Consider the following 11,987-nt stretch of genomic DNA (forward strand, 5'->3'; position numbering starts at 1 on the left):
CCCACTCCTAACTCACCGAGACGCCGCAGCATGATACCGTGGTCCACGGTATCAAAAGCCGCTGAGAGGTCCAAAAGAACAAGGACAGAGGAATAACCCCTGTCCCGGGCCCTCCAGAGATCATTAACCAACGTGACCAATGCCGTTTCCGTGCTGTGTCCCGGCCTGAAGCCCGACTGGTATGGGTCTAGATAGTCTAGAATTAGAGTCCGGGCCTTCTCTGTGGTGGCTCCTGTGTAGCATATTCCCTACCCATTGATGCACACTCTTTACCCTCGTTTTTAATGAAATCTGAAAGCCTGTTTTTGTAACTTGTCTTATCCTTCTGAAGGTCTTTTTTCGGGTTTTCATGGGTTTTGTTGTTATTTATCTGTTCGATGCATAACGTTTTATTGTTATTTAGCATTGTAAACTGCTGCAGGCCAGCTTTATTTATTAAATTTGTAGGGCTGCCCAACTCAGATGTATGGCTCTGGGTGGCTAACAGTTTAAAATAAAAAGCAATGCTACAATTCATGTAGTCCTTGAGTTACAACTGTAATGGAGCCTGCCTATTGGGATTATAGATCATGACAGTCATGAAGCAGGTCATCATGTCCTGATTTTACAAACTTTTTTTTTGTTTTGCAGTGGTCATTAAGCAGATCTATTGCTTGCTATGGGATGTTTTTGCTAAAAAACCATAAGTAAATACCACTTTGCAGTAAAAAAACACACATAAATTGCAGTCATGTGACTGTGGGACACTGCAAATAGCTGTAAGTGCAGATCAATTGCCAGTTATCCAAAATGTCATCATGTAACCAGGTGAGCAGCCATCAGATCTTTGGAACTGAGGTCATAAGTACCTTTTGGAGATTCTATCATAACTTTTGATGCTAAGCCATAAGTCGAGGACTACATGTATAAGTAACATAAAACAGGAGCCAGGCAGCAATACAGTGTAAATATCTACCGTCAATGCTTCCCCAAAAGCTTCTGGGCATTAATTTGAAAAATAAATAAGTTTATGTAGTTCCAGAGTTGATACACTTGGTCGTTTCTGATCTACAGGATGAGACATCTGTAAATGTGTTCCTCCATTTATTATTCTTTTTTCCGTTTTTCTTTTTCCCGTAGCACTTAGTAGGACGGCTGATAGGCAAACAAGGGAGATATGTGAACTTCCTGAAGCAAGTCTCTGGTGCCAAAATCTACATTTTCACACTACTTCACACCCAGGACTTCCAGATCTGTCATATAGAAGGTGAGTGGAACCTGCTGGAGGACTATGTGGAATGGGCATTTCACCCCAAGTTTAAAATATGGGTCATTTGATTTTTGATTTACTGAATCTGAGAATTCTCCACTCCTGTGGTGCTTCCCTCTACATCAGTGTTTCTCAACCTTGACAATTTTAAGGCATGTGGACTTCAACTCCCAGAATTCCACAGCCAGCATTGCTTCTGGGAATTGAAGTCCACATGCCTTAAAATTCTCAAGGTTGAGAAACACTGCTCTACATTGATTGGATAAGGAGTGACACTCATATTAAGACTTTGTGGAAGAGTGGGGCTGTGGTGGCGCAGTGGTTAGAATGCAGTATTGCAGGCAAACTCGGCCCACAGCCTGGAGTTCGATCCTGACTGGCTCAAGGTTGATTCAGCCTTCCATCCTTCCAGGGTCAGTAAATTGAGAACCCAGATTTTTGGGGGCAATATGCAGACATTTGTAAACTGCCCTGAGAGTGATGTAAAGCACTATTGTATGTAAGTCTAAGTGCTATTACTACTGCTATAGATAAGAATGGTCCAAATCCGTGTTAATTAACCTCAGCAACTTTACGATGGGTGGACTTCAAGTCCCAGAATTCCCCAGCCAGCCATACTGGTTTTAAGAATTCTGGGAGTTGAAGTCCACCCATCTTAAGATTGTTGAGTGGAGAAACATTGGTCCAAATGGAAAACCATTGAGTTTGGTGTAAATACGCTGGATTGAATTCTTCCTTTCACATAGAAATTGGCTTGGCTGCTCCTTTACAGGATGCGAAGCAAAATAATTCCTCTCTCACTTCAATGAGCAGATCTTGCCTTTCTTCCTGAGGCGGGCTATCGTGATTCTTCCTTTGTGCCTAAACATCTTCTAAAATCTGTATTTTCCTCTCCCCTTCCTTCCCCTCAGGCTCTCAGCAAAACGTTGACAAAGCACTGGCCCTGATTGGAAAGAAGTTCAAGGATTTGAGTCTCACCAATATCTATGCTCCACTACCCCAACCGTTGCCATTGCATTCCCTCCCCATCACCTCCTGGGTAAGCACAAGCTCAAAAACCCTTAGTAAAACTGGAGAAATTGCTGGCTTTGGAAGGACTTTGATTCGTCAGTTGTTGGGTTGCACTGGGACAGGGGTAGGCAACCTTGGCTCTTTTATGACTCGTGGACTTCAACTCCCAGAATTCCTGAGTCAGCATGACTGACTCAGGAATTCTGGGAGATGAAGTCCACGAGTCATAAAAGAGCCAAGGTTGCCTACCCCTGCAGTAGGATATGGTCCCTTCCTTTCTTACCACATCTCTGTAATGACAGTTTCGAAGCATCTTAGTCTGGTGTCTTCTTGGTGATACTTCTTTCCTGGAGGTGGAAGCATCTGCGGAATCCAGAGCTTTTGTCAAAAGGTTGAAAGCTCCATCACAACAATCTCCAGCTAATTTGTGCATATGTATAAAGTTAGACACACATACTAAAGGAGCTGAGCTTCTGTTGGAACACTGATTTCATGTGTCATGGGTTGACCATTTCCTTGAGAGCTCCTGACCTTAAGATTCTAATGCATTTATGCAGATTTGGAAAGTTGCCTGCGCGTAGCAGAGGTTGGGAACTTGTAGTCCTTACAGCCACCCACAGCCCTTGGCCTATTTTCAGAAACACTCTGTCAGGGTGTAGACCCACAGCATGAACAGCCTGTTCTGTTAAGTTGGGGGGAAGAGAGGGAATAAAACTACCACAGAGACAAAAAGGGAGTTGATAAGAAGAGAGAAGAAGGGGGCACCAATAGAAGAGAATGTGTGTGGTTCAGAGTTGAACTGTGGAATCCTTGGTGTGCTATGAGTTTGGTTGTTGTTTTTTTGTAGACGTTTCATTACCTAATTAGGTAACATCATCAGTGCTAGTTTGAGGTTTATTTCTGACACCAACGGGCAGGGCATGCTGTTGTACACATGCACGCAAAAAGAGTTCCTTAGTGGAGTTTTGCCTGTACGCCAATTTCTCCTATTTGCATGCTTTCTGTAACCAATTAGGTACAGGCAAGATGTTTTCATAATAATCACTCCAAGCATAGTTTGGTATGCAACTCCCTCCTCCTTCCAGCTGAGTGACCTTGAGGCAGCTTCTTGAAGAGATACAGCACTTACTTTCATTTCCCCAAGCATTCCCCTCCTTCATTCCCCCTCCCCACAATTCATCCCAGTCTGTCACAGCATAGAGCAAAGCAAGCATAAGGTGGCAGCTGACAAAATCAGTGTATTGGGGGGGGGGGGGTGAGCAACTTTGTCTCCTTTAAGTGATTTACACAATGTTCAATATCTCCTCCTGTTGAGCCATGTTACTACGCTAACTTAGGACGTTGTAGTCTCTGCAGTACAAAGGGTACAAGTTGCTTAACTCTGCTCTCATTTCTATACAATGTTATAATCTGTAGCTTGGAAATTAAATGCCATAACTTGTGCATGGAAATACATCTCTCTTCATCCTTCTGTGGCAGCTCATGCTTCCTGATGGAGTTACAGTAGAAGTTATTGTGGTTAATCAAGTCAATGCCGGGCACTTATTCGTACAACAACACACGCATCCCACTTTCCACGTCCTTCGTAGCCTAGATCAGCAGATGTATCTCTGCTATTCCCAACCTGGGATTCCTACGATGCCGACCCCAGTAGAGGGTAAGTCTTCTCCGATATAGTTTCCATGCACCTTTGCACCATTGATAAAGGAGGTGATGTTGGTTTGATCACCAAAATGGAAGCAGAAAAGAATCATTCTTCAGCCTTCTAGTGTTTTGCTATTATAGGTGAGCAAGTTTGGTCTAGTGGTTAAGACAAGGGTCTTCAAACCTGGCCCTTTTATGACTTGTGGAGTTCAACTCCCAGTTGAAGTCATAAAAGGGCCAAGTTTGAAGACTCCTGGGTTAAGACATCGTGCTAGAAACCAGGAGACTGTGAGTTCTAGTCCTGCCTTAGGCATGAAAGCCAGCTGGGTGATTTTGGGCCAATCAGCAGGAAAGTGTGAATCTGATTGCCAAGTCCACAAGTCTTAAAGTTGTCAAGTTTGAAGACCCCTGGCATAACTGAACAAATGATGTTAATTGGCACGGAGCCCATGGCATTAGCATCCATTGGATAAAATGTTGACCACAGATCTTCAGGTTTCATTTGGGGCAGAGACTGTCTCGCCACCTGCAAAGTTTGTTTATTTCTGAAAAAAGAAAAGAATGCTATTATGGAGTGGTTACAGGTAGTCCTTGACTTACAGCTGGTCACTGACTAACCTTTCAAAATTCTGATGGTTCCCCCCTACCGCCTGCCAAACGGTCCTTTTGACTTGGTTTTAAAGTTTTAACATCTGCTCCCCCATGGTCATGTGACTGCATTTTGGCTGCTTGGCAGTTGGCCCGCATTTATGGCCATTTGAGGTGTCCTGCGGTCATGTGATTGCAGTTTACACTGTTCTGGGCCAAAACTGTCATTTGTTTCCAGTTTTCACTCAAAACGCCCCATAGGAAACAGTGGGTTTATTTAATGACTGCAGATTTATTTAACTTTTATAATGATTTGTTGGACGACCACTGCAAAAAAAAAAAAGTACAATTAGTCACACAATAGCAATAGCACTTAGACTTATATACTGCTTCATAGTGCTTTACAGCCCTGTCTAAGCGGTTTACAGAGTCAGCATATTGCCCCCAACAATCTGGGTCCTCATTTTACTGACCTCAGAAGGATGGAAGGTGTAGTCAACCTTGAGCCGGTCAGGATCGAACTACTGGCAGTGGAATTAGCCTGCAATACTGCATTCCAACCACTGCGCCACCATGGCTCGCTTTATGATCATCATGACTTAAAATCATAATGGGCAGGCTCCAACATGGTCATAAGTCGAGAACTACTTGTATGTTGAAAGACTATTAGTAAAGGAAGGACTTAAGGCGGACCCCGTTCTTCTATAGCAGAGATGGGGAATGATGGCCCCCTTATGACTTGTGGACTTCAACTGGCTCAGGAATTCTAGGAGTTGAAGTACACAAGTCATAAAAGGACCATGCTTCCCCACCCCTGTCCCCCACACGCACACACTTCTTTATTTCCCAGAAAGCTATTGCATTGCCTACTGAATTGTTCCCAATTTTTCTGTTCTGCAGTTGGCGTTGTCTGTGCCGCACCGGGTGTGGAAGGCGCGTGGTGGCGGGCACAAGTGGTTGGCTACTTCAAAGATGTCAGCGAAGTGGAAATCAGATATGTGGATTATGGTGGATACGACCGAGTCAAGATTGATTTGCTTAGACAAATCAGGTGAGGTGACCCGGAGTTCCTTTCCGAGAGGTTGGCATCCTGAATTCTATGAATGTTGAAATAGATGGACCTTGTTTCATCCTTGCAGACTTTTTCCAGATTCTCCACTTGAAACTAGTTCAGGAGTGTCCAACATTGGCCACTTTAAGACCTGTGGACTTCAACTCTCAGCTAGCTGGCTGGGAAATTCTGGCAGTGGAAGTGTACAAGTGTTACAGTGGCCAGTGTTGGACATCCCTGAACTAGAATTTCAGAATAGAGTAAAACTGGAAGGGGCCTTGGAAGTCTTCTAGTCCAAGGGTCCCCAACTTTTCTGGGTTGGCAGACTGGGGCGGGGGTGGTGGAGGCGCCTTTAAGCGTGTGAGCGAGTGCCCATGTGAACTGGGCCGCAAGCGCACACACACGGGGCTGCGATTGCATGTATAATGTCGACGGGGCCACAAGCACCTGTGCAATGGTCAGGTGATGCTAGCATCCACACATTGCTGCAATGCTAGCGCGAGTGAGGATTTGTGCTCGCAGGGACGATAACGCCTGTGCAATGCCGCAATACTAGCACGAGTAGAGGGAGCGTGCGCTTATGATGCTAGCGCCCGCACAACACTCAAGACATCACTAGAGTCACCGTGACACTGGCACGAGTGGGGGGGGGCATGAGCTCATGATGACGCTAGCGCCTGCACAATGCTCACAGCATCGCTAGTGCCCGCGCGACTTTGCAACGTTACCGTGAGTGGGGATTGCAAGCACACACGCGTATGCACTGGCCAGCCACTGACGCGGCCCAGTGGCCATCAGCCCATGGCCCAGTAGTGAGCCATGGCCCACAGGTTGGGGACCCCTGTTCTAGTCCAGCCCCCCATTCAAGCAGGAGACCCTACACCACTTGAGACAAGTGGCTGTCCAGTCTCTTCTTAAAAACCTCCAGTGATGAAGCGCCCACAACTTCCGAAGGCAAGCTGTTCCAGTGGTTAACTGTAAGAAATTAGAGTTTCTTATAGATGAACACCAGTGGTCTGGAAGAAGCAGTTGGAAAATGTGATTGTAATATAGTGTAGCAATTAAAATGTTGGCCTTTAGTTGGGTGGGTAGTTTGGTTGAATTATCCTCGCAATGATGGGGCTTCACAATTGGCAGGCGTTTATAACAGTCACAGCTCCCTCCGCTCAAGTGACCGCCATTTGCTTGCTTCACAGCCATCTCTCAACAAGCAGAATCGATAGAGAAGCCGGCAATAAAATTGCCAGCCATGATTACCTGATGTCTCTCTTAATGACCATATTGCTCAGTGACAAAATTGTTGGTCCCAATTGTGGTTGTTAAGTGAGGAATACCTGTACTTATTCTTACGTGTGTATTAATGGTGTGCTGTATTTTTAAATTCTGTGACTTGATCTTGGACAAAAAATAAACAGCTAAAAAAATAAACTCTAGCTTAGTCATGCTAGATACAAGTTGATCTTGAAAATTGCTTGGCTGACTTTCAGAATTCTGTTACATTGCCTTATTAGCAATAAAGATCTTTCTCACAATGCAAGAAATTCTTAAGTTGGGCACACACACACACACAGCCATAAGTAGTCAGGGGACCAATTTTAAGGCCATATTTAACCAAGAGCTGGTCACAGGCTACACTGGATTAAGTTAACAATCACATGGCTCACTCAATAACCACATGATCTGCTTAATGACCACCATGACTCACTTAACAACCACTGTAAAAGTTGTAAAATCGAGTCAGATCATATGATGACCTGCTTAATGACTGCAACGAGGACCAAAATTCTGGGTTCAGTTGAGTTTGTAAGTGGAAGACTATTTGCAAAAATAACGACCCTTTGGATAGCCCAGTGGGCCTTTGAGGGTCAGTATTAATCATTTTGGGGAACTCTAGTCCAGTGATGGCGAACCTTTTAGACACCGAGTGCCCAAAAACCGTTCCGTCCCTGTCCCGCCCACTCTGCTCTGCCCCCTGCCCTGCCTACTCCGCCCCACCTCCTGCCCTACCCACTCTGCCCTGTTCAGCCCCTGCCCCCCGCAGGGCCACCTACCACCTCCATGGCCCGCCGCGGCAGATCGCCCAGGCGGCCCTGCAGCACCATGGCGGCCACGCAGATGCTGCTGCAGGGTGTGGGGGCGGAGTCTTGTACCTGCTGCCCAGCTGCCATGTCCTTGGCTGCGCTGATCCGCACAGACCACAACCAGGGGCGACTCTCCTCCGGGGGAGGCTGCTGGTGAGGAGGGGGCCGTGGGGGGAAGTGGGACTGGGGTGACGGCACGCGTGCCTACAGAGAGGGCTCTGAGTGCCGCCTCTGGCACGCATGCCATAGGTTCGCCATCACTGCTCTAGTCTAAACCCAATAGCTTGCTGCCAAAAATATTCTCATTTTTTGCCCAAAGGAGCTAGAGAGAAGGAAGCTTTGGGTCTTAGATTGTAAACCTAGACCAGGGGTTGGTAACCTTGGCTCTTTTATGACTCATGGACTTCAACTCCCAGAATTCCTGAGCCGGCATGACTCAGCATGGAAACCTCTCCCTTTCTCCTCAGCATGGATGGCTCAGGAATTCTGGGAGTTGAAGTCCCCGAGTCATAAAAGAGCCAAGGTTGCCTACCCCTGGCCTAGACATTTCTAAGGTGTCTGTTTGTTCTTCTAATACATTTCCTTATTCATCTCTCTCTCTCTCTTTTTATTTTTAAGATCTGACTTTGTAACCCTGCCATTCCAAGGAGCTGAGGTTCTTTTGGACAACGTGGTGCCACTTCCAGGTAATACCCCCTAGAAACGTAAGAGGGATGTGTCTATCTTTGTGGTTTGGGATTTTATTACAGGTAGTCCTCGACTTATGACCACAATTGAGACCAAAATTTCTGTTGCTAATTAAGACAACTGTTAAAGTGAGTTTGGCCCCATTTTATGATTTCTTCTCCACCATCCAGTCAGAGCTGAAGAAGCTTCTTGGATGAAAAGCGAAACGTCTTCAAAGAGAGAAAAAAAGAAACTCCAGTTGCCTCATGAAAAAGCACCTTTGGGTTGTAAAGTCAGGTTGATCATGTAACTGATCGCTTTATGATCATCATGGGTTACAACTGTGATTGGCAAGTTTCATTACGGTCGTAACTCAAGGACTACCTGCACAGGATACAAAATTTGAAATGGCAATCCAGCACCAATAACCCAACAACTGAAAGGCAGCTCCATTCATCCAGCCATTCAGTAAATTGCATTGGTGGAAAATGATGGGAAGGGCTGAGTTCGGATTCTTCTCAGACTTAACTCAGGAACTTACCGTACTTACTTGAAGATAAGCTGAGAACTTTAGCTACCAAAATATACCTCCAAATTGGGTTTGGCTTATCTTTAAATTAAATGTATTACATTAGTAATGATACTTTTTAAAAGTATCTGCATCTACTTGCATATAAACCCATCTGTGTGTAAGCTGAGCCTGGCATTTTTAACCAAAATACCATGAAAATCAGATTATGCACAAAAGCCAATTGTGAAAATTAAAAGATGAAAATTTCGAGAGGCAGATTATTCACAGATGGGCTTACAGGCAAGTATATACATTACTTGTATTCTCAGTGCAAACCTTTTCTGCTTCCTTCAGGGATTTTCATGCTCAGTTATAATTTGAGCAATTTTAAAAACTGTTTATTTTTTGCTCCTGCCTTCCCGGAAAAGGCAGGAATAACCCAATGGAAAGGTTCAGGAGTGGTTCTGGAGTGCTTAATTTGGGTCTGGATTCAGGGGCCACTTTGAATAATTATTCTTTCTCTCCCCTCCTTTCTATTAAAGATGATGATAACTTCTCATCTGAAGCTGACACGGTTGTTAGTGAAATGACCAGGGATACACCCTTACTTGCAGAGGTAAGAGTAACAGCTACAGGTGGGTTGCTTACAGCTATTTTGATTTGATTAAACTTGGGAAAAAGCTGGCATTTGTGGTGAGAAATCCTTTTTCCTTCCATTAACAAAGGGAATGTCAAACTAGTGAGAAAGGGTGATGTTGTAGAATCCAAACTTCCTGATATCTCAGTGCCCTTGGCTTGTTCGAATTCAGTTTGATGTTTTATAAGAGAGCCAGTTTAGTCTTGTCATTAAGGCGCCAGTCTAGAAAGCAGGAGACCATGAGTTCTAGTCCCACTTTAGCCATGAAAGCCGGCCAGGTGACTTTGGTCCAGTCCCTTTCTCTCAGCCCAATTCACCACATGGAGCTATGGTTGTGAGGAAAATAGGAAGAGAAAGGTGTGTTGGGTTGCTGCCTTGAGCTATTTGTAAAAATAATGAAGACAGAATGCAAATAAATAAGTTATTCTTCACAATCTACTGGTTGGACCAGGGGTCTTCAAACTTGGCCCTTTTATGACTTGTGGACTTCAGCTCCCAGAATTCCTCAGCCAGGCACACTGGCTGAGGAATTCTGGGAGTTGAAGTCCACAAGTCATAAAAGGGCCAAATTTGAAGACCCCTGAGTTGGACTATAGCAACGTGTTCTACCCTTGAAAAGTATCTGGGAGCTTCAGCTGGTACAAAATTGGGCCTTGTGGGATATCTTGGACGCCCAGAGAATGGCGCATGTAACAACTTTGCTATATGAGCTGCATTGGGTGCCAGTTTGCTTCTGGGTCCAATTCAAGGAGCGGGTTGTGGTCTATAAAGCATGGGGCCAGGTTACCTATGGATTAGGAACCGTTTTCGTCCCATTACATCAGTCTGTCCCACCCAGTCAATCAGGGATGGTTTTTTCATGGACCCTGTCAGTTAAATCATTTTGACTGGCGGGGTCCAGGAAGAGAGCCTTCTCTGACGTTGCCCCTGCCCTGTGGAACACTCTCCCTCCAGAGGTTGGAGAGGTGGGTCCCCACTCCTGGTATTATAATAGTAGTAGTAGTAGTAGTAGTAGTAATAATAATAATAATAATAATAATAATAATAACAACAACAACAATAATAATAATAATAATAATAATAATAATAATAATAATAATAATAATAAAAAATAAAAAAATAATAAAAATAATAAAAAAAAAGTTGGAAGGGACCTTGGAGGTCATCAAGTCCAACCCCCTACTCAGGCAGGAAACCCTATACCATTTCAGACAAATGGCTGTCCAGTCTCTTCTTAAAAACTTCCAGTGTTGGAGCATTTACAGCTTCTGGAGGCAGGTTGTTCCACTGGTTAATTGTTCTAACTGTCAGGAAGTTTCTCCTTAGTTCTAGGTTGCTTCTCTCCTTGATTAGTTTCCATCCGTTGCTTCTTGTCCTTCTGTAAAGACATCAAAACAAGCGGCCTTGCTTAGGGCACACAAAGGAGCCACACAGCCCTGGGGCTCGTTAGCATCCTGCAAGCCCTCCTCCTGCCCTTTAATTCATTTTTTTACACTCTTTGCCTTTTTAAAATTTTATATACTCTTTTTTTATGCTTTTAATATTTTATTGTACACCACCCGGAGTGTCTCTGTGAGAGAGATGCTGGTTCTTAAATATGATGAATAAATAAATTGTGAGCCAGGCAAATTCTTGTCCAGAGCCTGGTGAAAAGATTTTAGTAACCTCTAGGATAGGGGTGGGGGAACCTTGGCTCTTTTATGACTTGTGGACTTCAACTCCCAGAATTCCTGAGCCAGCCAGCCCCACCCCTGCTCTAGGAAGATTTTCGATCCATTGCAACATAGTGCAACATAACGTAGTAGCTCAAAGGGATAACTGTAGGTAGGAGAAGAGCAGGCAGAGCTGGAGAGATGGACTAAATGCATCATCAGTTTAGTTGTGATCCCACAAAAACTCTCAAGTCCAACCCCTCCTAAATTCCATTGACCCTTAACTGGTGCCAATTTAGTGTTGAACTTCAGTTTACCAGATTGTTGTGTACAGCTGTCCTTGACTTACAATAGTTCGTTTAGTGACTGTTTGAAGTTACAACGACACTGAAAAAAGTGACTTACGACCATTTTTGACACTTACAATTGTTGCAGCATCCCCCTGGTCACGTGAACAAAATTCAGATGTGTGTCTCATATTTATGACGGTTGCAGTGTCCCAGGGTCATGAGATCATCTTTTGCCACCTTCTCACACGGTCAATGGGGAAGCCAGATTCACTTAACAACTGTGTTACAGACTTAACAGCTGCGGTGATTCAGTGGCAAGGAAAGGTTGTAAAATGGAGCAAAACTCACTTAACAAATTTCTCGCTTAGCAACAGAAATGTTGAGCTCAGTCGTGGTTGTAAGTTGAGGATGAACTGCCCCCAGAGATCAGGGTTATCCCTGATCTCCCTTCCTTTCGCCGCGCCCTCAAGACTTGGTTATTCCAGCTCGCAGGACTGGCCTAGGGTAATTTTTAGAGGGGTTTTAATCAATATTTTAAATTGGACAATTCTTTAATATTCCTTTTAATTAATTTTAAATCTGTATTGTTATTTGTGTATTTTAATTG

At 44.4% G+C, this 11,987-nt stretch overlaps 1 protein-coding gene across 1 annotated transcript in view; it reads left to right on the forward strand.

The window, feature by feature from the left end:
• The window catches only part of LOC107296712 (A-kinase anchor protein 1, mitochondrial-like), a gene marked incomplete at its 3' end in the record, with an annotated part of 57,335 nt that extends 47,899 nt beyond the window's left edge, over positions 1-9,436 (forward strand). Inside the window, exons 4-9 of the mRNA XM_015826066.1 lie at positions 1,120-1,246; positions 2,161-2,288; positions 3,740-3,917; positions 5,393-5,543; positions 8,243-8,310; positions 9,344-9,436. Coding sequence (XP_015681552.1) covers positions 1,120-1,246; positions 2,161-2,288; positions 3,740-3,917; positions 5,393-5,543; positions 8,243-8,310; positions 9,344-9,436 — 745 coding nt within the window. The remainder of the gene's footprint in view (positions 1-1,119; positions 1,247-2,160; positions 2,289-3,739; positions 3,918-5,392; positions 5,544-8,242; positions 8,311-9,343) is intronic.
• Positions 9,437-11,987: the final 2,551 nt, after the last annotated feature.

This window comes from Protobothrops mucrosquamatus, unplaced genomic scaffold, assembly GCF_001527695.2.
Source record: "Protobothrops mucrosquamatus isolate PMUCROS unplaced genomic scaffold, P.Mucros_1.0 scaffold2940, whole genome shotgun sequence".
Classification (NCBI taxonomy): domain Eukaryota; kingdom Metazoa; phylum Chordata; class Lepidosauria; order Squamata; family Viperidae; genus Protobothrops; species Protobothrops mucrosquamatus.